Here is a 27,365-nt window from a genome sequence, read left to right on the forward strand (position 1 = left end):
GTGCTCTGGGTCTTGTTCTGTCACAGTCAGATGGTCAGTGTATTAAGGGCTTTGGGCTGTTGACTCTAAGGATTGGGCAATGTGTGCTTTAGCCAAAGTCTCTGAGCCCTGCAGATGGATCATTCCGAGCAGAGGGCTCAGGTCTAAATTAACAGCAGATCTTTAGAAACCCGATGCTTTGTGGATCGGTATTTGGAATAAGAAAACTCAGTGCCTAGGTATCAACCCCCCGCAAATGGTCTACGAACCACCCCAAAAAATGGAACCGAGGAAAACCAATCAGAACCACCACCAAGTTGAGACCAAAAAAGTTCCATACGGGTCTGAAACTTACATACTCACTGCCTTCCTTTGCCTCCTGGCTTCTCCTCTCTCCTCCCACTCCCACAATTAAAAAGCATTTTAAAAACAGCAATTCCTTTATAAGAAAGAAGAAGAAACCCCCGAAGAGGTGAAGCGAGCACTCACTGGGAGAGCGCGGCCAGGCTGCGTCTTCCCTGAGATCCGGATCCCGCGAGCATGTCTGCAGCTGGAAGGGCGGCGGGCGGGCGCAGAGGTGCTGAGACCCTCCGGCGGTCAGGGCGTGGACCCGGCCCGCGGAAGTGCCATGTTATCTGGGCTGAAATGCAGTGTGCGGGATGCTCCCGGGTTCTCCCTTTGTGTTAACACTTTGGTCTGTCCCTGTGACGAAAGTCTGGGCTTGTCCTTTGCCAAATCTACTCCTCCCCACCCTTTCCCTCCGCACAGGATCATCAGAGAGCTGATTGTTATTTTTTACTGTAATCTCTCTAATAGAGGCTCATCATGTTTAGACGTAGGTTGTAAAGGGCCCAGATTGCTTCGTGATTTCCACAATGTTTATGACTGGACAGCGAGGCCCATGATCCCCAGTAGCTTTCATGATGAACACTTTATATGATCAATTACAAAGAATCCTTCTAAGGTAGAGAACTAGTTAAAGAAAAAGACACTGATTGATCCACGTGCCCAGGCTTTTGTAAAACAGTCGACCCTGGAATCACTCACATACACAATCCAATGCTAAAGAAATCAACGGAAATCAGCCCACCAAAAAGTTCATCCGGGTGCAGTTCTCAGGCCCTCCTTCTGAGCTCTGTTCTCAATTAGAATTGGTGTAGGTGGCTTCCAAAGCAAACAATTCCCACTGAGAAATCAAATCTGAGAAACCTCTATTATCCCTTTTATTCAGGGGAAGATGCATGATATAAAAATGCATACAAAGGCAAAGGGAAGAGAGCCAGTGGATCAGAGATATGCTGTGTTATACAGGGCATTTGGTGAAGTGAAGGCAACAGCCTGAGGAAGGAACATGTTGCAACAGCGGGCCTGGTCTGCCCCCGTGGCACTTGGTGGGATGATCTCATCAGCCAGGCCAGGCAAGGGAGCCTGGTCAGCAAGAGCTTGGAAAGCAGCCAGATTCCAGCCCCTGTGGAGGGGGTGGTGTTGATTCTATCTGGAGATGACACTCCGTGTAGGCCTGAGTTGTGAATGTGTTTCTTCATCTCTAACAAGCAATGAACAGATTGCTGCTGGGGCACCAAGATACTGATGGGACTGGCTTTCTGTTAAATCAGTTGAACGACTCAGATCTCCACAATGTAAGGTTAAGATGATTCTTTTGGTATATAGCAGGAGAAACAGTCCCCTTCACACATTGATTCACATCCTTCACGTGATTTAAAAAAAATCTTTGCGATCTATGGCTTCACATTGCAAACATGGATGCAAAAGCACTGAGTATTTCAAAAATTCATCCCATGTCACGGGGAGGAACCAAAGCAGGTACTCTTGTGCTCAACTTAAAGAAGTTTAATTTAGTTAGATTAAATCCTCTCTTCACTTTACTAACTAGAAAATGTTGGCTGTTTTTCTGCTTAAGTCCTATGCTTTTCTCAAAGTCATAGTTTATAGAGTAATAGAGTTTAATGAATTTTAAAGTTAATTATCTCCGTATACTATGAAGAATGGGCTTCCCTGGTGGCTGAGATAGTAAAGAATCTGCCTGCAATGCAGGAGACCTGGATTAGATCCCTGGGTAGGGAAGATCCTCTGGAGAAGGGAATGGTAACCCATTCCAGTATTCTTGCCTGGAGAATTCCATGGACACAGGAGACTGGCAGGCTGCAGTCCATGGAGTTGCAAAGACTCTGACACTACTGAGCGACTAAATACACACACATAATGAATATACACCTTTAAACATCCCTTTGATTACGTATGTTATCACTCAATGTATATAGACTACTTAAAGTGCACAAGACACTCATAAAATTAGAGATTACACAAGAGGCTTTAATAAAATACTGACTTGGTTTGAGTTTATTGCTCCAAAGCTGTGATAGATACATGCATTGAGGCATTTTGCCATTCCTTTTTCTATCATATTTTTCCCATTTAATTTTTTTCCTCTAAAATTCAGTGATTTGCTGTGGCAGGCAGAATAATGTTTCTCCCAAAGACATCCAATGTCCTAATGCCCAGAACTTGTGAATATGTTACCTTACACGGCAGAAGGGATTTTCCAGATGTGATTAAGTTAAAGGCATTGAGGTGGAGAGATTATCCTGGATTATCCAGATGTGCTCACTCTTAGTCACAAAATGTCTACAATGAGATAAGCCTCTCCCGCTGAGGTCACGAGGAGATATGGCTATAGTGGCCAGAGAGATGACCTTGCTGGCACTGAAGATAGAAGCACGGGGCCAGGAATCCAGGAATGTGGCGGCTTCTAGAAACTGGAAAGGCAGGGAAATGGATTTGCCCCTAGAGCCTCCAGAAAGGAATGCAGCCCTGTCTATCTATACCTTGAGGTTAGCCTGGAGAGAACTGTGTTGGACTCTGTACCTCTAGAACAATAGGTAGTAAGTTTGTGCTGTTTTAAGCCACCACGATTGTGGTTCTTTGTTACAGCAGAGATAGAAAACCAATGCATTTGCTTATGGGACTCAACTTGACCTTGGGAATACATTTCACCTCCTGATTTCCTGTTTCCCACTCCCACTCCAATTTTGAGGTGGCAAGTATAATTTTGGCATCATCAGAATAAATTCATAAAATCGACTAGCCTGGAAAAAATTCAGTGGTTCTTCCAGGCCAGACTTTTTTTCTCCACATACACACACACACACACACACAAACATGCACACACACATAGAGGAGAGCAAGAATTTAGTAATTTTCCACTAACATGCTGACACTCATGCACTGAAAATACACTAATGGCCAGCTATATAAAAGATATCCACCGAGTTATTTCCCTAGTTGTACAGATAGAAAGAGAGAAATCATGCACTCTTGTAGCTGGCCCCTTGTAATTAATGGAATGTGTTTGGGAAGTAGCTGTCTGTCTTCAGTTTGTAAAACTAATGGATGTCGTAACTCCTGCTACCCAATAGGGTACTAACATGACAAGAGCAAAGAGAGGAATGAATCTGGGGCTCGGTCAGACTCCAGTATGGAAGAGGGAGAGCACAGAGGACAATGAGAGGGAGACTGGATGCATTTGAGAGGCAGGAAGATGAGAGACTCACAAGACGAGAGCGGGGTTGGAGTAGGCAGCTGCTTCCAGGTAGCCCTCTGAGGTCCAGCCGCCAGGGCTTGAGAGGCAAGGTGAGAGGAATCAGAAAGAACATACCAGAAGCAATTTGTGAACAGCGTCTGTTTCTGCAGAGACCAGCAAGCACATGTGCTTTCACTGTGTAGCACAGATACAGGTACTCAGGGTCCAACTGCCAGAACTGGTGTCTCTGAGAGCCAAAGTAATGATCCTTCATTGGTACTAAGAACAGCTGGGCCAGTCATCCTTCAGCAAGAGAGTAGGCCTCATACATGTGACATTTCTGGCCTCTTTTACTAGTGGAAATGAAAATCTGGGTCACTCTTGAGTTACTAATCAGTTCAGTTCAATCACTCAGTTGTGTCCAACTCTTTGTCACCCCATGGACTGCAGCAGGCCAGGCTTCCCTGTCCTTCACCAACTCCCAGAGCTTGCTCAAACTCATGTCCATCGAGTCGGTGATGCCATCCAACCATCACATCCTCTGTTGTCCCCTTCTCCTCAGGCCTTCAATCTTTTCCAGCATCAAGGAAATTACTGATAGCACCCTCCATTTCTAGAGAGTTTGTTTCATTTTTCGTCAAAGAGATTCTGGGCTGGGAAGGTTTGAAGGAGGTCAGTGCTATAGAAAGAAATAAGCTCCCACCACAGGGTGGTCCTCTATTAATAAAATATGATTAAAAATAACTTTACTTCATGGAGGTAGGAGCTCCATGATCTGTTCCAGATTTTATGGTCTGCAATGGTTGTTTAAGAACAGCTTCTACCTTGGAGCAACTCCCTAGGGAAAAGAGAGGTATGTGGGAAGTGCCCTGTGGACTACCCTCAGGCACCCAAGACAGACAGACACACACACACCTCGTACAGAAACGCAACTTAAGGATATCTAAACACGTGAGAGGCAACCATTCAAGTAATTTAAAGAGGGTGTTTCAAAAAGTTCTTGAAGAAAGTTTTTCTTGTAAAGAAATTCAGACACTACACTCTTAGAATGAGGCAAAAGATCTTGCCTAGACAGCCGCTAACCAGGAACAGGAGCGAAGGGGTTAACTACATCTTTCCTCCTTTCCTGTGGCCTCTCAGAGTCTTTCTTCCACAGCTGGGGCATCACCCTCCTCCCCATTCCCCTCCCTGAATGGTACTGAGCATGTTTCACTTAAATGATATTGCTTTGTTTTTTCCCGGGACTACTGCTTTTTTAACAGATTTTCCTGAGAAACCTTCTTGTGAAATGCTTCTCCCTTTTCCATCTCCTTTTGCAGAAATTACAGACTACTCTTCCTTCTTTCTTCTGCTCTCTACCATCCAGTATTTTCCTTGTCTCTCCTTCCATATCATGTCTTAGCTAAAGTCTGTAGTTCCCACTGTGGAATGTGTGTTGGGCTGGGCAGGGGAGGGGGTAGAGGGCTGTATGGACTGTTCTAGAAAGTCATCATTTACCCCTCCTCATAGTCTTTCAGTGCAGCACCCTGTCCATCACAAGAATGTTTACGGCCTTTGCTGAGACAATTCTCTGAACTATTCTCTGGTCTCACTCCAGGCCTGTTAACACAGCTTGGGCTGCTACATTCTCTTGTCTACCTCATAATGGTGGCCATATAGTTTCCATTCCAGCACCTTCCCCCTACCTAACACTATTTGGATATTTATTACAAGCAAGTCATAGAGTTAAGAGCCATGAGGCCTCCAAAGATAAGAAGGGCAGTCCCAAAGGGAGATAAGATATGCATTCTAAAATATTAATGCAAGATGGAGAGTGAACAGTATTCTGAAAGTGGCACAGCTGAAGTCCTCTACTTCTAAGGTGACATCCCATGGTCAAGGTCCCAGTGTTTAATCACTCTTAAATGCTCAATTTATTCGGTGATTGAACTAGACTTCCCGTGCCTGAAATAGAAATCCACTTATCTCTGTTAGGGCCACAGGTATTAAGTCATCCTTCAGTCTCGTCTTTTCTAGGCTAGATGCCAATGCCTATTTTCCATCCTTTTAATATCAGCCTGAAATTTAACAACTCTTCAAACGGGAAACCAAAATTGGACATAATAAAGGCTTGACCAAGGCTGAATGTGGCTGGCTGAAGTCCCAGCACTGCCTGCCACATTCCTGTTAACACATCCTAACATTGTTTTCATGTTGATAATAGCATCTCTTATAGAGATCATTCATTAATTTTTGTGCTAAATCCAGGGTGGCTTTTTTTTTTTCTCCAGATTTGTTGTTTAGTCAATCTATCTCCAACATTTATATGTTAAGCTATTTTTGTTGTTATTAATTACCCTCATACGAAGTCCTTCATACTATTTCCAGAGGCTCATTTTTCAGTTCTTTCAGGTTACTCTTTATAGTATTTTTCTTGCCCTCCTGCTTGAAACACAAAATATGATTTCAAGAAAGGAGGACATGCTCTTTCAGAGAGCATATATACACCTACATTTCAATGTCTGGGAATTCTAATGATCTATTTGAAGCAGCATAGAGTTCAAGGCCCTGGACTGCACTCCGAGTATATTTACATATTTCTACCTCCCATTATTAGGCTGTGAGCTCCTTGAGGATGAAGACTGTGTCTTACCCATCTTCATACCCCATCCTCTCACCCCAGTTAGCACAATGTCTGGCATAGAGCAGCCCTTCTGTAATATGTGCTGCATAAGTAAATTAGGGCACACAGCTTCATAAAGAGCAAATAATGGCCTTGACCAAGTTAATTTGTTTTTTTCTGTCATTGAGTTGAAATGAGAGGATAATTGATGTGTCTGGTGGCCCAGCCTCAGGGCCAGTTATGCCCACCACTGGAACTGAGATGCATCTGGGCAGGTGTGACTGTGTGGTGAAGGGGGTCTAGGGAGCTGATCCACATGGAGGTTTGGCGCATTGTCTGCTATCCCATGCCTTGGAATTGGCCCCTGACCTAAGACCTATTGCCATACCTGTTTGTGCCCTGAGGACCAAGGTGGGCTTCAGGGAAGCGGAAAGTGTTTTCTGAGTCTAAAAGGGAAACCACTCACCAAAACCACAAGATGTTTGCTGAGTCTAGGCTGAGTTTTGGTAGCCTGGTGACAAAGAGGGGCAGAGGAAAGGGCCCCCCCGCCCCCCAACACACACACTTCTATAACCACAGCCGTTCTGGAATTCTAGAAGAGTGAAGGAAACGCAGGACCACTTTGGAAACTTGAAAGTTTGTAGTAAGGGTGTGAGACAGCATCTTTGACATGGAAATGGAGGGTCTCAAGTAAGCCCCAGGGCAGTGGTGGAGGGTGGGGGCAGGGCCTCACTGTGGCAGGGAATCAGCGGCAGGAGCCACAGAAGGTTGCAAATGGTGGGTGAATGCACCATTTGTTAGGTTTTATGAATCAGACTTCTAGAAACAGAAGGACTCTTTTTCTTAAAAAAAGTTATTGGTGGAGTTAGTCTTGCATCAGCAGGGATCATTAAGAATTATACCACTAGTAATGTCATTTTGTTGACATCCATAGGCAGATCTGATTGAGGATATATGGGTGCCGGTTATAAGGTTTCTGTACGTTTCTAAAATTACATTTTATTCTAAATCTTAGACAAACTACAAGGAGTAAGCAACTATAATAAACATCTGTGTGCTCACCATTCAGCTAAAGAAAGAAGACTTTCAGAGTCACTCAGTGCGCCATGGGTTCTCCCAGGATGACCTTCTCCCTTTCTCCCTTTCAGGAGGTAGTGTTCCTCCTCAGTCTGTCTAATCTGCTTTCTTGAGATCTAATCCTGTGAACTATTCTTCCCCTCTTCTCCTCCCGGCTGGCCCAGTGGGCTCACCATCAATGCCACCCTAGTATGTATTTGGTTCTAGAATAAAACAGGATGGGTGCACGGGAGTGAGACATCATTTCAGTCTGCCTTGATGCTTCTGTATTTTCACGGTGAAATGTAGGTCCTCTGCTCAAGACCCCACCATTCAGTTAAAAGGAGGGCACTCTCTCCTTCTCAAGGCCAAACATTGAACCCCAGCATTACCTTGCTAATTTGTCCCCTTAGGAAATCGTGACCTCCAGCTGTACCCATCGGCAATCTAGCACATGAACATCCTTGGTGCCATGTACCCTAACATGGATCATAAAGGAGACTTTGGTTCAGTGGAAAGATTATTGGCATTTGCCACTGTTTTCCCAATATCTCCTGAAGTGTTCTGCCTTTACCCAATGAGGCTATTCTTTCTCCTTTTCCCTAAAACGGCCTTTTAAATTTCCAGTGATTCTTTAAGAACCAGTGTCTGGCTCCACCTCTATAAAGTCTTCCTAGTTTTGGCTTTATTTCTTCGTAATCTATCATCTTAGGAGGAGCTATGAGAAAGTTCGAGCCCACTCTTGCTTGCATGTGAGAAATAGTTGTGTTATGTGTGACTCAACCCTTCCAGCTAACTTGCTGTGAGGTTCCATTTCTGCTTAAATTCTTTTGCAGCAATTATTTAGGTCTAGTCTCTAAGCTCTTTTTAAAATCTGAGGGCTCTAGCTAGCTGCACTACTTTCTTTTCCTGGAAAGAAAAGTTACTATCTTAAAAAGATTATGCCTCCAACTCCCCTCCACCCTCCAGCTTGAAACACATTTTTAAAACAGTAAGACAGTGCTTGGAAATAGTAGGGTTCTAACATCAGTTTCTTGAATGAATGGTTGCTAGTGCACATTTATAAACCCCTGGTTCTGGTCTCAGAAAATAATAATATATACCTTATATAATTCTAGGGAAGAAGTGTGTACATGAAAGATATGGTCTCTGCCTGTAGGAAACTGGATTTGGCCCTTGGTGATAACTTTAGAATATAGATTTCTTGCATATAGACACAATTAAACTGTGAAGGAAATTAAGAAACTATCATGGGGACTCAATATAATTCTGGTGCAGAGAAAAAGTCACATCTTCAAAGGAAGCATGGTAGTTCATAAGCCACGGAATTCACAGTGTGTATCACTCTTGCTCAAATATCTAAAGATTTCCACACCATAAATTGATTTTCGAATGTCCACTTTATGCATCTGGATATAAAATTTACACATGGCTTTCAGAGCTGGAATCAAATCCAGATTTTTTTTCCAGAGATACAGTGTAAGGTCTGAAAAAAACTTGATTTCTTTATTAGGTGGTCAGACCTGGATTAAAATATCTATTTGTTCCTATTGCTAGAGAAATAACCCATTGTGTGTTTTGGATACTTTGGAGGTAGTGTTTACTATTTATATTACATAAGTGACACTTTTTAAGGTACTGTCCTATTTTGTGATTAACAGATCACATGAATTAGTATTATAGAAATATCTATTTCTATAGATAGAAATTGATGAATGGATACGAGAGTCTTATTTACTCACTGTTCACGTGTTTATACCTCTTCTCACCTGTTTTCTGGCAGGGATGTTTCCTAACACCTCTTTGACATCTGATACAGCCTAAAATAGTGTCAGACATATGGCAGATGCTGAAATAATTCTCATCATTTGCTCTCTGGGTTAAAGGGGGACAGCGATGGACTAGAGATGCTGCATGAAGAAGGCCAGATAGTACCAGGTCCTACCAGATACTCCCACGGAGTGGTCTTTTTCAGAGTGTTTCTCATGGTACAAGTTCTAGACGCTCTGCTGCCCCAGCCACTGAATCTTGAGAGTTCTCAGGATGGACAGGTCTCAAAGAGACTGACTGGCTCACAGACTCACGAGAAACTGATGTGTGCATCAGAATGCCCAGTTAAGGCCAGTTAATTAAGATAGAATGGATGATCTCCTTCTTCAGTGCCTGGGGAGCTCCTATTTCCCAACCAGGATGCCCCCAATTCCCACGCCAGAGTGTCAGGAAGTCTCATTCACCAGAGACTGATTTATGACATGGAGTCAGAACAAAGGGAAGGGAGAGCACCATAAAGAAGATTTCACCCAAATTAAGGGGAGATGTGGGGAAATATCTCCTTCAGTGGAGAAAATATCTATCACATCACAAGAATGAACAAACCCTGAGAGTCAAGGTCTATCTTATCTGGATATTCCTAGATACCCAGTGCCAACCCTGGACCTGGCACCCATGCAGACCTCTTCTACTAACCCATTCTTTTTCCAGACTTACTGATACCATCAGGAATGTGGACTGAATGTTTGTGTCTCCTAAAATTCATATGTTGAAATCCTAACCCTGGATGTGATGGTACTAGGGGATGGGGCCTTTGGGGGATAATTAGGTCATGAAGGTGGTATCCTCATGAGTGGGATTAGTCTACTAGAATAGACATGAGAAGCCTTGCTTTTTGTCTCTCTCTTCTGTATAAAGATGCAACAAGGAAACAACCAACTGCAAATCAGGAAGAGGGCTCTCATCAGACATCAGATCTGCCAGTAGCTTGATCTTAGACTTCCCAGCTTCCAGAACTACACGAAATAAATTCTATTTAAGCCACCCAGTCTCTGGCATTCTGCTACAGTAGTCCAGACTGACTAATAGAGTAGATTGCAGTTAGATTCCATTTGCTTACATCTGGGAGACCTAATGTAATTTGACACGTGTTGAATGTATTAGAAATGTTCTTTTGTATAATTTTTGAGTGTCTTTATGATATGCCTTGAGACAAGAGGTTATAAGTAGACTAGGAGGAAGCTCTTCAGCTTTAGGACACTATATTACTTTGAAGTTATTGAGCAATGAAATAAAAATATTATTAAGACCAAGGCAAGAAAAACAAATAGAGCTCCATTTTGTTCATTAGTTTACAGAACAGGACAGGGAAGGGGTTTTGATGAAAACATTTAATTTAAAAAATCATATTCATTTTTCTTATTTAGAAGTCAAAAGCCATCTGGAAAGCTTTTTAAGACCTCATGAAGACAACAAAGAAAATAAAGTGGATGATACTTATATAAAAAGGAGCATTCAGTCAAGTCAAATCTGAAAGCCAGTGACCTGAAATATGCATTCAGTTTTCTAAACTATGTTTCAAAGTAGAGAAAGCTGATGTAATCTGAGATTCCCATAGGTATTTTAGAATTCAGTGTCTTTCTAGGATAACTTCAAATTATCTTTCCTTTTGACTCTTTTTCAGTGAATCTAAGAATTAAAAATTAAATTAAAAATTAAAAGATACAATTCTGAGACTATTCTATAATGCTTCCAAGCCTATCTGTTCTGGGTGTTCCAGTTCATTAACTTCATTTTAATTATAAATTTTAGGGTAACAAATCAACCAAAGGTTATACTTTTATAATTAAGAAACCTAGTGCCTACTGTGTTGTATCATAGCCAATGTTTACTAAATTAATCTGAATCTTAGAGTTTTGATTAATAACTATTTATAAATAGTTTACTTATAAATAAACATTTATTTATAAATGCTTCTCTTCTTTCTTCCAAACAATACTTTTGGAGGTGTATAAACTATTAATAAAAACAAAAAGTTTTCCATTTCACTGAAAATAAAGTTAACTGTCCATATCTTGGTTTAAAAGTCTTGGGTTTTCTAACATCTTTCTCTATTCTTTTTTTCCCCCTTGGTAAAACATCCCAATGCTAGAAAACAGTGCACTATTTAGAGTCTAAACTTTAGACCCAACTTGTGTGTTAAACACTCTCTATTTCAGAAAGAGTGTTAGTAAATACTCATCTGAGGTTGACCCTAACTCTCATCTACTTCTGCCCATCCTCCTGGGATTAGCTGAAGAAGTTTACTCCTCTAGACCACAAACTTGGTCTTTCATTAGAGAAATTTTTGATTATATAGTTTGTTCACTGTTGGACTCTTTGGAGCTTGGTACGAACCCTGTAATTCAATGATTATCTGGTCTCACAATGCACATGTTAATTGCAAATAACACTTAAGAGTTTGAGTATTAGAGCAAATAGGCCAGCTAAAGGGAATCTGCTGCTGCTGCTGCTGCTGCTAAGTCCCTTCAGTTGTGTCCGACTCTTTGCAACTCGGACTGTAGCCCACCAGGCTCCTTCGTCCATGGGATTCTCCAGGCAAGAATATTGGAACGGGTTGCCATTTTCCCTTCTAGGGGATCTTCTGATGTAGGGATCGAACCCAGGTCTCCTGCATTGTAGGCAGATGTTTTTACTGCTGAGCCACCAGGGAAGCTCAAAGGGAATCTACTCTTACCATATTAATATCATTTGCCTTCATGAGGCAACTAAATAAACATAATGGTCAAAAATTACATGGAACAGAAGTCCACTATCCTTAATAATCAGAGAAATACAAGAGGTAAGTTTCTTCATATCTCTAGAGACAAAAACAGGAAGTCAGAATTCCAGTGGTTTGTCAGGAGAGTGATGGAACCTCCAGCACTGTATGGATGGTGCTGGTACTCAGGGAATACCCCAGAGGCCACCAATGTTTCTGAGTCCCCCCGAAAGTTTATTTTTTTTTAAAGACCATTAAGAAAAAAAAGTCTTTATTGAATTTATTAAATATTACTTCTGTTTTATGCTTTGGGTTTTGTTTTTTTTTGTTTTTGTTTTTTTTTGCCTCACGCACGTGGGATCATATCTCTCTGACTAGGGATTGAACCCACACCCCTTGCTTTGGAAGGTGAAGTCTTAACTACTGGACCACCAGGGAAGTCCCTAAATAGCTTATTGAAGTAAGCAAAGTTCTGCCTTGCTACACAGATATAAATTGAAGTAGCTGTTTTTTCATTCATTTCTTCAGCATTGAGTATGAGTCTGTGGGGAAATAAAAGTAAGATGTAGTTTTGGATTTGGAGTTGCTTTCAGTTTGGTGGGGGAAACAGACATGTGAACAAATAAGAAATAAAATGGGTGATAATAATTACTGTACCAGAAAAGTGCTACGGGAAACCCAAGGTGGGAAATCAATCACTTTGACTGGGGACTCTTCCAGAGGATGACTGTTGAGATGGGGCTTCAAGGTAAGAGTTCACCACTGATAAGAGTTTCAGAAGGAAAGGACAGTGGTGTGGAGCAGCACAAAATCCCTCTAAGCCTGAGGGCTTTTGCTCACTTAGATGCAAAATCAGACAGGTAAGTGACCTAACAGCAGGATTTAATTCTGAATGGGATAAAGTCATCATTTTAAAATCTTTTGAATTTTCTCTTCAATTCACCACTAGGAAAGGGAAGATAAAAATGGTATCTTTTAATCTGCATTTGAGGTCTTAAGGCCTCTGCAGGGGTGACAGGCTCTGGGGAGAGTGGGAGGTAACATTTTACAGCGTTTTCTTTGAGTCAGATTTTTGAAAGACTTGAATGCCCGAGGGCCAGTTAGACAGCATAACACAGCAGAATGTGAAGTGTGAACATTCTTCTGGAACACATTATATGACCAGAAGGTCTGAAACACAGTATATGACCAGAAGGAAACTTGCCACAACACATAGAGTTAAATGGAAGTGAATTTGACTTAAACGAATCATACAGGCATCTCTACCTGATAAGCGTTTGTCATGTGCAGCCCGACACTTTTGATGGTATTTGTCTGTATGTCTTTTCATTTTCTCCGCTACCCTGAGAAGTGTTAATTCTATTTTACTGTTGAGGAAGCCCAGATCTGCTCAACCTTTATACAGGGTCCTTTTTCTTTAATCATTGATCTAACAGGTACTTTCTTTCATGGAGTTAGAGGCAGTTGGAGGGGTCAGGCGCAGCACAATGCAGAGAGAAGAGCACCGGAACTAAAGTAAATAACAGAGTTTCCAGACTTAACGCTGCCACTGACTGTGTGCTCTTGGATGTGGTGCTTTGCAAGTCTGAGTTCAATGATTTGAATTTCTAAACTCTTTCCTGAGCGTGCAGGGAAGAGAGTCTTAATTTCTGATCACACAACCCAACATGATGCCAGGATGTTTCCTAGCAGTAATTCTGGCTTCAGTCACCATTCTTACCGAAAACTAACTCCTTTCTGAAGGGCACGTCTCCCTAGTTCACACTACCATCGCTCTGATAAATGTTTCAATGAGATAGAACTTATATTCACGTGCCTCTGGTATAAGACACTTAGAAATGAAAGGATTAGGAATTTCCATCCTGCCTCAGCCTTGAATTTTATAAAAGCTTCATCCTGTTCAGTTCATAAACCATCCATAGCAATGATACTCCCTGGGCAGCCAGGATATACTCTGAGGGTGCCGGCTCAGAAAACATACATATATTAGGAATGTTTTGCTTTCATGGTTAGTTAGGTCGGAAGAGTTAAAGGCTTTTGAAAGGGGAGTATCAGCAAGGAAGGGCATCAGATATCAACTCCTTGTATATCACAACTTTTGTCCAAGTCCCCTTAAATAGTAATTTCTCATCCTCTTCATCAAGGAAGGAGAAATGGCCAGGGAATATTAGATCTCCAAAATGGGCCCCTACTAAAAAAAAATTAGATTTACACAACAGTTTTGATTAGAGAAACAGAAGGACTCGTCAAGGAGAGAGTGGGCAGAGGCATATAGCTACTATGGCTACCAATAGTGCCTTGGGAAAGATGCAGTGTAATTATAACTGCTGAGGCGCCTTGTCTTGGAATCTGCACGACAACCCATCATCTCATCATGTTTGTCTGTTTGTTCACTTCCTGCTCAGTAGTTTTCCATATTAGGCTCCTGATTTCTCCAGAAAGTCTTGCCAACAGTGCAAAACTTTCTGTGGGAATGAAAAATGGATTGACTACTATAATACTGAATGGACACAGTAGAGTTACTAGCTCCAAAGATAAAGTACTGTTTCAATGGCCTAGTTGCTGGGCCCAGCTCTGGAAGTTATCTAGTTTTCATTTGGAGAGCCCCTCATTGTGCAGAATTCCCATGGGCAGTAAGACCCAGACCACTTAAGAAACTAAAAAGCACATATTGAGCAATCTTCTGGAATCTACCAGTTGGATCCCTAAATAGTATAAGAAGATGGAAGCCAATGAATATGTGACATGGAATAGAACATGTCACTCACAGTGGAAAATATGAACATCAGAAGAATTTCCTATTCTAAACAGTGTGCAGTTTAAAATACACTCTCTGGAGACTCTCCTGAATGTACAGGCTTATGGCTGCTATTTATAGAGGCTGATGTGTATTTTACCAAGATTTTTATTCCAACAAAGGAACTGTATGTGATGTAGGGGGTTATTAAAATGGAAAATACACCCTCACATTTTAATTTATTTAGTTGGTAATAATCTCAGATGTAACATCAAATCTCACTAATCTAGAGTAACTGAAAGGACTCCTGCATTGCAGGCAGATTTTTTACCATCTCACCCACCAGGGAAGCCCAAATGAAAGGAAGGCCCGTACAAATTATGTAATATTTTGAAAGAAATTCTGTTTTGAAAATATGTTCAAGAATGTCTGGTGACTTCAACCAGACTAAAAAAATTAGAAAATTGTTTAAAATTTGCATACATAAAAATGAATTATAATTAGCAAATTAAGGCTTTAAATGAGGGTGAATTCTTCCAAAATTCTTTAAAAAGTTGTGTTCTCAAGTGCTTAATAACTAAGCCATGGAATGCAGCTTGCATATTTAACATATTAATCAAATCCTTTATTTACAAATAGTTCAAATTTATACTTTTCAGCAGTCTCATAAAGATTTTAAAATGGAAGAATCTGAATATTAATGAAGATTTATGAGACTGAAAGCTGATTTTCCGACTCCTGATGAACATTACCTATTTTATAGCAAACTCATGAAAAGAACTGGTTTTGCTCATAAGGTATGCACATTATTCTTCTTTAACTTCATTCACAGATGGATGAGAATCCATTTATATAGCCACTGTTCATTCCAACATGCTCATGTTTCACATCCAGTGGTATGTTCTTGTAACAATGTTAAGAACTTTTGGGCTAATAAAGGTCAAGAATTTCCCTAGAAGACTTCAAAGCAACTGAGATAGATTCTCCTTGAATAAGAATTTGGAATAGTCTGTAATCATTCCTGTCCACTATTCCCACCTGGTCAAATGATGGCTGCAATGCAGATCTCTTATGCTTGGCTGGTCAGTCAGAAAACCAGTGAGCAGAATAGATGTATTCAGCATACATATTTGATAGCCTTCATTACACTTTATTTGATTTTGATGAGCATTCTTTGCTTGTAGAGAATTCTTTGTTTGTAATACTTCTCCAAAGTTCCCAGCTATAGACACAGAAGGACTTCTTTGGTCCTCTATGTTTAGAAAGGCAAATTTGTTGCCCTCTCAGAGAATAGCGGGCTTCTCAAGAACACCTTCACTTGAGTCTGGAAAGAATCTTTGGAAAACTTTGGATCACAGGGTCCTAGTAAAACTATCACCTAGGTTCATATTATCTTATTTAGAATTTTATTTTTCAAGGTTCTAGTTACCTCTGTGGGTGGGGCGGTGGTGGCAAGGGAGTGGGTTGGAGAGGGAGTTTCAGTGGTACTAGAAATGTTCTAGGTCTTAAGATGAATAAGTTTATAGTGTATGCATTACAATGATTTATAACCTCTGTATTGTTGTCGTCTAGTTGCCCAGTTGTGTCTGACTCTTTTGCAACCCCATGGATGGGGATTTCCCAGGCAAGAATACTGGAGTGGGTTGCTGTTTCCTTTCTCCAGGGGATCTTCCAAACCCAGGGATCAAATTTTGTCTCCTGCACGCTCCTGAGCCACCGGGGAAGCTCTATAATCTCTGTACACATTACATAATATTATTTCGTATGTATTGGCTTTTCATAACTAAAATGAATAAAATCACTAATTTAGAATAAAGTGATTAAAAGTTATTTTGTAAAAATTAGGCACATAACTTCTTTATTTTATTAGTACAGTTTTATGTTGAGAGTCTTTAAATTACTTCTTTAGCTGTATTGAAACCACAATTATGTAATATGAAAAAAAGACCATGATTCAACTAGGCAGGAAAAAAAACCTATTTAGAATATGTGGTTAACTAATACATAAATTATCAAGATACAAAATTCTTGATATGTTAGATACCAGACTACCCTATATTTTTATCTTGGTTTCAAACTAGTATGGAAGAAAAAAAGACTTTAAAATAAGGAGGTAGATTTTCTTTTCAGCATGGAGACTTCATATCCATAACTCTCCCATCACTTTCAAAGTGACTGCTAGAACAGATTTGAAATAGAGTAGATTGGAAACCAGATTGTCTGAAGACATAGGGTCTGTGCACATGCTCAGTGATTCAGAAACCCCAGAATGTAGCTGGAGAGGGGTTTAGTTTCTTGGGAGATGACTTTAGAGAAGGCTTTCCCAATAGCTCCTTCCTTACTCTGTCTTCTAGCCAGCTGAAAACTAGCACCGACAACATTTACCATGCACTAATCATGGGGCTTCCCTGGTGGCTCAGATGGTAAAGAATCTGCCCGCAATGCAGGAGACCCAGGTTTGATCTCTGGGTCTGGAAGATTCCCAAGAGTATGCTTGCCTGGAGAATTCCATGGACAGAGGAGCCCGGTGGCTATAGTGCATGGGGTTGCAAAGAGTAGGACATGACTGAGCAACTAACACTGTCACTTTTCCTTTTCAATCATATCATGTATTCATGCCATATATAGCATATATATTCTACTATCTATCCATTTGTCTATCATCAGTCATCTATCTACCTAGTGCTTTGTAATCTATATGAAACCCCACGAGGAGGAACTGTTATGAGGCCATTTTTCTGATGAGAAAATGGGCTCAGAGAGACTAAGTAGAATCATCTTTCCTAACCCAGCCAGGACTCGCACCCAAGTCTGCATGATTCTGCTTTCTGGGAGACATCCTCATGTCTGAGTCCCACTCAAAGCTGCCCATTCTCCCAAAAGATTGTCATGATAAAGGTGAAACATGAGATCCTCTTTAATCATATCAGTTCTTACCTCTCTCATTTTTAGAGAGAAAAATCCTTTGATGAGTTTGAATTGCTCAAATAAAACTGGTAAGGAAGGAGAAATCCTACATGATAACTTAGTATCATAATTAAGCTTGGTATAAAGAAATCTTGCCAAGACAACATATGTCAAATAAAATGCTTCCAGAATTGATGGCAACGGGGTTCTCTTTGGAAAATCACCACAGTTTTCTTTTCCTTCTTGACTAAGATGGCAAAGTTCGATTCCTAGTTGCTAACAATTAACTTTTCATTGTGCCTATCTACTTATCTTTCTTTGCTTTTCATTTTACTCACTGTGAAGTAATCTTACAGTCTCCTTTTATTTTGTAATATTATCCAAAAGCTGTTTTTAAATTTAAAAAACATCTTACACTCTAGTGTACACTATTTTCCCCAAAGCACGCTCTGTTTTCCTAATCAATAGCCATGGCATCTTTATTCCCCAAAGCACGCTCTGTTTTCCTAATCAATAGCCATGGCATCTTTATTCCCCAAAGCACGCTCTGTTTTCCTAATCAATAGCCATGGCATCTTTATTCCCCAAAGCACGCTCTGTTTTCCTAATCAATAGCCATGGCATCTTTATACACACTTCCATTATTCAGGAGCCTGCACCGTGCCAGCAGGCTCTGCCCCAGCTTAGCTGGGTGATCTTGAGGAGGTCCACATCCCTTGAGATAAGTTTCTTCTTGTGTAAAATGAACTTTTAAAATTCATTAGATCAGGGATTCTTGGCCCCATGTTGAAGGGCCCCCACGAGGTCTGTGGATGGAGGACCATGACGCCATTGAAAGTAAGTGCCAAGTTTTGTGGGTGCATATATAAATTTTTCTTGGAGGAGTCTCTATATCTTTCATCAGAGACTCAAAGTAGTGTGTGGTCCAAAAAAGAAAAAGTAATATTCCGCTGAAGCAGATTATCTATAAAGTTAGTGACAGCCATAGATTTCATGAGTGACGATGTGACTAAGTCCCATCCTAAGGGTAAACACAATCTTATTGAGAAAAATCCAAAGAAAAGTCAAGAGGATTTATGCTAACAACCTCCTTTGGCTAGGAGGGAGAAAATTTGATCTTCTCTGTTTCTATTTTTCTGTGAAATGGGAATAACATGGGAGATTTTTTTTGAGGGCAAAGAAAACAATGACTTTGTCTACACATGTAAGTAATTTACCTGAATAAGCATAAAGGGTAGTTCAATCAAGCCCAATGACCTCATTTTCTCTGTTGCCACATAACTTCTTTGAATGATTCCCCTCTGTATCTTAGGGAGTTATTTTGGCATTGTAGAGATGATGGATCTTCAACCAAGACAGCCAGTTGAAACAGGAAAAATTCTATTGATCAATTTATTACAGTGAGAAGGTTTTGAGATTTAGGGCAGGCAGAACCAGACTGTGGTCCACAGCTATAAGAATTTGGACATATAACTTAATCTTTCAGACATGCAGTTTCCTCAGCTATAAAATAGGGATAATAATATCCAGGTCTGCTGTAAGCTGAATGGGTCCCCCCACTAGATTCATATGTGAAACCTAATCGCCAATGTGATGGTATTTAGAATTGGGGACTTTGAGAGGTGATTAGGTCATGAAGGTGGAACCCTCATGAATGGGGTAAGTGCCCTTTTTAAACAAGACCTCAGAGAGTTCCCTCACTCCTTCTGCCAGGAGAGGACACAGTAAGAAGTCAGCTGTCTGTGAGCCAGGAAGCAGACCCTCACCACACAGTGATTCTGCTGTTGCCTTTATCTTGGACATTTTAGCTTCAGGAACCACGAGAAATAAAGTTCAATTGTTTATAAACCACTCAATCTACAGTATTCTGTTATAACAGAGTGAACAAACTGAGATAATGTCATACAGTTGTTTTGATAATTAAATGATATAAGGTGTTTAGGGGCTTTCCCGGTGGTGCTAGACATAAAGAATCAGCCTGCCAATGCAGGAGACGCAAGAGACGCGGTTTTGATCCCTGGGTGTGGAAGATCCTTGGGTAGGAAATGGCAACCCACTCCGGTATTCTTGCCTGGAAAATTCCATGGGCAGAGGAACCTGGTGGGCTACAGTCCATGGGGCTGCAAAGAGTCATACATGACTGAGTGACTGAGCATACACACACACACACACACACACACACACACACACACCAAGTGTATAAAGTGCATCACCTAGCCTGGCACTTGGCTGATGCTAAACAAATGATGGTTCCTTTTCCTTTTTAACACTGGATGAAAAATCTGGTTATACTTTTTTCAACTTGAGAACTATTTTTGCTGAATTGAACTCTTCAGGTAATATTCTCAGTTAAGTTTTATATGCTATATTTAAGATAAAGACTTATAATGAATGGATTAATTTCATAGCTACAATATGTGATTTTGAAATACTCATACAGCAGTTATATTTGTGCAATAGACTTATTTATGGTCAGAAGTTTTCATTCTTTCCCAACTTCAGTAGAAAGTATTCAGCAAGTATCTTAGCAAGTGTCTTAGCAAGTGTACAGATCAATACAGGAAAGAAGGATGAAACAAATCATAATGACTGACCTGATGGACAAGTGAAAATTCAAACCCAGTAAAATATTATTTTGTACCAAAAGCCTACCAAAACATTAATATGACTTTAATAATAACATCTAACATTTATTGAGCATATACTCTATGCCAGTCATTGTGCTAATCTGCCTACATGGGTTAACTAGCTTATTGTTTACAATGATCCTGTAAGGTAGAATAATTATCCCCATTTTTATACATAAAGAAATTGAAGCATGAGATGTTTAAGTTATTTGTCATGAGGTTACCCGACCAGTAGTTGTCAAAGTCAGGATGGAACTCAAGTCTGTCCGACTTCCTCATTCACATACTTAACCACTACATTGTCCTGTCTCTCCTCAGGTGAGTGAAGACTGATACATTACAAGTCATATATAGAAATTGTTTAGAAAATTTCAGTACTATTTTATTTCTCTTTTTTTTTTTTCAGTGCTATTTTAAACTATATTGACTCATGTATGTGCCACATTTTTTTCCATCTAAGAATGAAGTTACAGGTCAGCATGTGAAGTCCTTAAGAATCTAGATTTTTCATTCCTACTGAACAAGTGTCACCTCAAGCAGATCCTGAATTCTTGATCTACTGATCCTCATAAAGTAGGATACTTTTAGGACTAGAAGGATTGTTAGGTTAGTGGAAATTGGTCCAACTATGCCATCTTCATCGTTTATAATTTGATCATTTATACATCAATAGAGGCAATAAATAATGTCTATTTATGATGTGTGAGAAAGAGAGCAAGAATGTGAATATGTGTATATATTTTGATTTTCATGTGACTAGACACAAATAAATAATTAAAGATCCTTTAAGTGAAAATTACCTCCTTCTCTCAGTGCCCCTACATTCAAGTTAGGCTGACCCTGCTACTGCTGCTAAGTCACTTCAGTCGTGTCCGACTCTGTGCAACCCCATAGACGGCAGCCCACCAGGCTCCCCTGTCCCTGGGATTCTCCAGGCAAGAACACTGGAGTGGGTTGCCATTTCCTTCTCCAATGCATGAAAGTGAAAAGTGAAAGTGAAGTCGCTCAGTCGTGTCTGACCCTCAGCGACCCCATGGACTGCAGCCTTCCAGGCTCCTCCATCCATGGGATTTTCCAGGCAAGAGTCCTGGAGTGGGGTGCCATTGCCTTCTCCGAGGCTGACCCTACATAACATCAAATAAATATAAGAACCTTACAGAAATATTTTTAAATCTCTTTCAAATGAATTACTGGAAAAAAATCTTTTAACTTAAAAGTAAAAATGCAGATACAAATCTTAACAATTTTTTGTTCCTCTGGAGTGATGAATTTGCTGAGAGAACTGAAGGGAAGTTTTGAGCAAATTTAACTCCTCTAATAATTTAGACAGTTTCAGAGGAATATTTTATTTAACTTCCTAGTTGAAAATAATTTTCTGATTACAGAGTAACAAAAAACTGTTTTGATTTGAAATTTCAATGTCACAGCACTAAGCACTATAAATAAAAGTGTTTTTGTATAATCATTGATTGGTCACACCATTAAATCATGTAAAAAGGTTTCAGTGATAGAGTTCTGGGAGGCTACTACTTAGCCTCAATGAACTTTAAAAAATTGTTTTTTTTTAGTGAAATAAAAATATTTACTTTCAAATGTCTAATCATCAGTATATTTCAGAGGCCTATAAAAATGCATGAACGATGACAACAGCATGAGTGTTTTCGCTCCCTCTATTTACATATATGAGCCGCTGAATCTGATAACAACTGTACAATAGCAGCCTTTCTTCTGATCAGAAAGAGAAACTCACATTCGGGTATGGAAAGCAGGAGCTGGGAATGCAATGAGTGCACGTCTTGGAAGGCAAGAGAGCTGCTTTTGAAAGCAAGCTAAATGCAGGGAAAAGTATGTCTCACTGAAGCTCTCTTCATGGATAAACCATCACTGCAGGTTTCTCAGCAGATACCTCAAAGCTCAAAACCCTTTTGTCCAAATGTAATAGAAGATCTCAGTTTAAATTGATGTGAACTCTTAAGAAGAGTCAATCCTAAAGAGTTTCACAAACCAGTCCGTCCTAAAGGAAATCAGTCCTGTATATTCATTGGAAGGACTGATGATGAAGCTAAAGCTCCAATACTTTGTCCACCTGATGGGAAGAGCTGACTCATCTGAAAAGACCCTGATGCTGGGAAAGATTGAAGGCAGGATGACAGAGAATGAGATGGTTGGATGGCATCACCAACTCCATGGACATGAGTTTGAGCAAGCTCCAGGAGCTGGTGATGGACAGGGAAGCCTGGCGTGCTGCAGTCCATGGGGTCGCAGTCAGACATGACTGAGTGGCTGAACTGAATTGAACTTCTTACTGAGACAGACCTTGTTACCAGTCACATCCTCAAAACTCTTCACTCAACAGCAAATTCCTGCTCTTCATCTTCCTAAGGTTCCTGTGTCCTTTGAGAAGTGTAGAAAGAAAACCTCCATATTTTTTGTTTTGCTTTACGGTACATATAAAATATTTCTTCAATTTTTTGTGTGTTGCATAGAATCAGATTAGATAAGTAATTTAATATTGATGTTTATTGAATAACAGTCAATAAATAAAAGTAATCCAATGAGTAATAAATAATTATTATTTAAATAATTTAAATACTAGTAAATTGTTATTTAAATAATAAACACTAGATGATTAGTTGGAGAAGGAAATGGCAACCCACTCCAGTGTTCTTGCCTGGAAAATCCTAGGAACGGGGGAGCCTGGTGGGCTGCCCTCTATGGGGTCGCACAGAGTCCGACACGACTGAAGCTACTTAGCAGATGATTAGTACTGTGTTAATACTTACATGTATTATCTCTTTATATCCCCACAAAAACCCTATGAAGTGGATAGTCTTATTTCCCCCATTTTACAGATAATGAAAAAGAATGTTAGGAAGAATGAATAATATGTAAGATCATGTAGCTAATTAGCGGCAGACCTTGGATTTGACAGCACAGCTGTGTAATGCTCAAGTCCATGCCCTTGACTGCTAAGCTCTACTGCCTCTCACTGTTAGGCCTCTCCGTGTTGCTTCGTTTACACAGAACGTGTGTTTTATTCACACATACATTTTATTGGTGCTGTGTCCAGTCCATTTTTGCCAGATACACACAAAATGCTTGGCATTGCGGGTGGGGGGGGACTTGTTAAACAGAGAGAGAGCTGAACTTGACCTCTTTGAGAATGTATCCCTTTGCCCTACATTTTGCCCTTTGAAAATGTATTCCCTGATGATACAAAAGGATGTTTACGCATAATCCAGGATAGATAATTAGGAGGAGATGGAAATAGAAACAAGCGGATCGAGTGTTGATAAAGATGCACATGGACCAGGGGGAAACACATCAAGATGCACTAAGAAATACAGAGGCAGAACTTCTTTTTTTTTTTGAGACAGGACTTCTTTGGTGGTCCAGTGGTTAAGACTCTATGCTTCCATGGCAACGTGCACGGCTTCAATCCCTGGTTGGGGTCTAAGATCCCACACGCCGTGCAGCATGCCAAAAATTTTTAAAGAAAGAAAAGGAGTACAGAGACAGAGGTAGAAAGGGATTGAAATAAAAGAACAGAAAGGGAAGCAGAATGAATGAATATACCTATTCATTTTGTATCCCCATGACATAGGTAAAGAATAATAGACAGCAGAACAAATTGTTTGTTCAAATAGGTAATTGATTCAGAAGTACAGTTTAATTTGAGATGTATACAAATAGCATTTTTTTCTTAGAAATAAAACATTTAGGATTTTCACAGATTATCTGATGAATTCATTCTGCCTATTGAAATTTTTTTCTTCCCCTTTTGATCAAGTTGGCTCTAAAGTTACTAATTCATCTATGATACGCACTTTGTGGCTATTGGGATACTGCCTGGATTGGTGAGAGCTCATCCCTTTGGTTCAATATAGTATCTTGTACTTTAGAGATATTCCATATTTTTTGTACCAAATAGATACAACAGATAGTCTTTGGATTTTTACCAGATCTAAAGACTGAATGAAGTATTTCCTTTACCAAGTCTAAAGTCTTCATCTTAAGGACTCAGAGTGAAAGTCAAGTGAAGGACAAGGACGAGGGTTAATTGCTCAGTCATGTCCGACTCTTTGTGACCCTGTGAACTGCGGCTTGCCAAGCTCTTCTGTCCATATGATTCTCTAGGCAAAAATACAGAGTATGTTGGACAAGTGAATAGTAAAAAGATGCATAGGTTAAGGCACGACAAAGAAGGGAAGTATATTTTTGATGTAACTAGGCTCCCAGTCTAGGTGATGGCAGGCAAAATGATTTGAAATGCACTGGACTGCAAACCCTTGGAATGAGGGTGAGCACAAGAGTCTCAAGGCAGTTGAGGTGCAGTGAAGAACTGTCAGTCCCAAACCCTGAAAAGCCAGCATGGCCCAAAATGTACAGTTATCTTTTTAAGTAATCTTTTTTAAAACTCTATTTCTGAGAAATAAAATGTGTAAAGAATCTGGTTCATTTTAATTCATGGTTTTAACATCTGGTGAGAGTACAAGTTTTAAATTATTTATCATTGCAAAGTAGAACAGCACCTGCTAGTCAAACTCAATAACAACTAATTAAAATAACAGGGTATTTTTATTTGGAAAGGGTTTGTGGGTAAGAAGAGGAAAAGTCAACAGCCTCTTCTCTGTGTTACCGTTTTCCCCACACTCTCTGCAGGGGTACAGCATACAAAGGGCATAAGCCATCTTTAAAAACTATCAGTGAATATCAGAGTACATATTACATTTAAGGACGTATGAGTACAGTTGCTTGATCACCACCTGGCTTTACACAGGTTGAAAAGAATTAAGCACACTTTCCCCAATTCTGTCATTCTGTTGGTCTATCCTCAGTGCCCCCAAATAAAGCTTGAAGCAGAGTAGAAGCCCAATAAAATTTGATGAATGAGTGAGTGAGTGAATGAATGAGCTTGCAGCCTTGAGCTTTAGGGCCACTCCAAATCAAGGCTGAGTTCTTTCTTTTAGTTCCATAAACCCAAAGGAGAATTTGATCTTCTCCATCCTGATCCCAGGTACAATGCCAAAGCCTATAGAATCTTATTTTTCAAAATGGAAATCTGCCTTATTGTTTTATTTGCTTTTAAGCCAAGAAACACATGATCATTGTACAAACTAGACAATACCAAAAGCAAAAGAAAAATAAAAATTTTTGCCAATCCCTTACTCCAGTCACAGATGAAGAAGCCAAGATTTAAAGCTAAAAGAAGAGGGACTTGCCCAGGGTCTTATGCCCTTTCAGATGCTTTTAGATGGCTCTTAATTCCTGATTCTGGACATCTGTTTCCTGTACACACCCTGAAATTTCCCATCAAAGTTGGTTGGACCATAAAGCCTGACCTTCACCATTTCCATAAATGATCAGATTTTACAAAATCCTATAGGGTGGACATGGGATTGCTTAACAAATTACAGAATAACATAACTAAAGTGTTCTCCTTGAAACATTAAACTTAATACGTACAGATATAAGGAAGTCTTAAGTATTTATCTAAAAGAAAAAGAAAGAAAAGGATTCACATGAACTATAATATCCCTGAAGAAATGTAAGTTGAACAAAAGTAGTACAAATTTGTGTGAATTTGTTTTAGGTTATTAAGTGTACCTAGCTAAGCTTTACTGGGTGTATTTCTTTCACGATTGACTTTAAAGGAAGACATATCCTTCCACACAAAACAAAAACTGGAAGAAACGAACCGTGTAGACGTATGGAAAATTCTTAGGCAAAATTCTAAAAGAATGTAGCTCATTCACTGTAATTATAGTATGGGTGTAACCACAACAAATTCATCCTATTATTCCTTTCCTGTTGAGTTCCCGTTTCCCAATTCACACAATCAAGGAAGAAGTTGAAGATACTGACCTAGCCTGATGCCCAGCTGCCTGTACCCACTCTTGAATCCCTCTAGCCTCAATTCTGTTAGATCTGCCCCCTTGTCCTGGCCTGGTCTGTATTCTGATTCTGCTGTACTTTGGTGTCCTAGCACATCATGAAGAATATAAAGACAGAAACTATGTCTATTTATATTTCCCCGTTTTTCACGGTTCCTAGCAGAAGGCAATGGCACCCCACTCCAGTACTCTTGCCTGGAAAATCCCATGGATGGAGGAGCCTGGTAGGCTGCAGTCCATCGGGTTGCTAGGTGTTGGACACGACTGAGCGACTTCACTTTCACTTTTCACTTTCACACATTGGGGAAGGAAATGGCAACCCACTCCAGTGTTCTTGCCTGGAGAATCCCAGGGACGGGGGAGCCTGGTGGGCTTCCGTCTATGGGGTCGCAGAGAGTCAGACACGACTGAAGCGACTTAGCAGCGGCAGCAGCAGCATAGTGCTGATGCTGAACAAACATTCACAGGGTATAGCATCTTGTAGACCTTCAGGAGAAACTGAGGTCACATAACACATCATTGGAAAGGATAAGAGGGACACTCCAGTGGGTCTGGACACCCCTACAGAACTTCCATATACACTCATCATGGTTGTCCCATGCTATCCCTGGTTCTCCTCCTCTCCCTGATTTTTTGTCTCCTGTGATGGTTTCCATTTCATCTTTTATTTTTTTTTAAGATTATTTTTTCTTTTTTGACGTGGACCATTTTTAAAGTCTTTAATGAATTTGTTACAATATTGCTTCTGTTTTCTGCTTTGTCTTTTGGCCACGAAGCATGTGGGCTCTTAACTCCCTGCACCCTGAGGTAGAAGGCAAAGTTTCAATCACTGGACCACTGGGGAGCCCATCCCTTATGTATTTATGACCTCTCTCTGTCTCCACTTGCTCTCATATCACCATTGCTACCATCCATTTTCTGTTTTTGTGCTACCGTCGCTACACTGAGTCTGCCCAAACTGACTTCTCTAATAATAATTTTTCTCCCATTTTGAATAAAGATTGGAGTGTCTATCTTTCAATGTCTGAAGGAAATCTCTTTTTGAATGTGGTTTTACCTGAAATTAAGCACTCTCCCCATGCCTACCCAAGCATGCAACACTTTCCAGTTTCCCCTTCCAGTTCCCCAGACTTACAGTCTGTAGGATTGTCTTGAATTTCTCCCTCTCCTGAAAGATTTGCTAATTCTCCCTCTAAAGATGCTCACATTTGATCTTCATTTCCATATTTGCTGCCCTGATTCAGTCCTCATCATTGTGTGTTCAACACTAACCCTTCCAGTACCCCACACTCTAGCCCACTGTATATAACATCCCACAGTATGCTTTCATTCTTGGTGAAGTCTCTGTTGCCTTTTATATGAAATAGAAACACCCAAGATATACAAATCTAACTCATTCTTCCCTAAGCACTCAGCAGGTTTCTTGCACCAGGATTCTTATTCCCTCCTCTGAGCTTCTGCAGATGTTACTCCCTCCTCTACACAGCCCCC

At 40.3% G+C, this 27,365-nt stretch overlaps 1 protein-coding gene across 45 annotated transcripts in view; it reads right to left on the reverse strand.

Annotated features, from left to right (window-relative positions):
* Positions 1-27,365, reverse strand: part of CALD1 (caldesmon 1) — a 231,504-nt gene that overhangs the window by 78,247 nt on the left and 125,892 nt on the right. For 3 of the 45 annotated variants that reach the window (XM_086395534.1, XM_086395533.1, XM_086395507.1), the window contains exon 1: positions 469-688. The exons of the other annotated variants lie outside the window; for them this stretch is intronic. In XM_086395534.1, coding sequence (XP_086251660.1) covers positions 469-521 — 53 coding nt within the window. In that variant the 5' untranslated portion in view covers positions 522-688. Of the gene's footprint in view, positions 1-468; positions 689-27,365 lie in introns of those variants that run through there. 45 annotated transcript variants of the gene reach the window in all.

The sequence above is a fragment of the Bos grunniens genome, chromosome 4 (assembly GCF_055505025.1).
Source record: "Bos grunniens cultivar Pamir isolate PY7600 chromosome 4, Bosgru_T2T1.0, whole genome shotgun sequence".
Classification (NCBI taxonomy): Eukaryota; Metazoa; Chordata; class Mammalia; order Artiodactyla; family Bovidae; genus Bos; species Bos grunniens.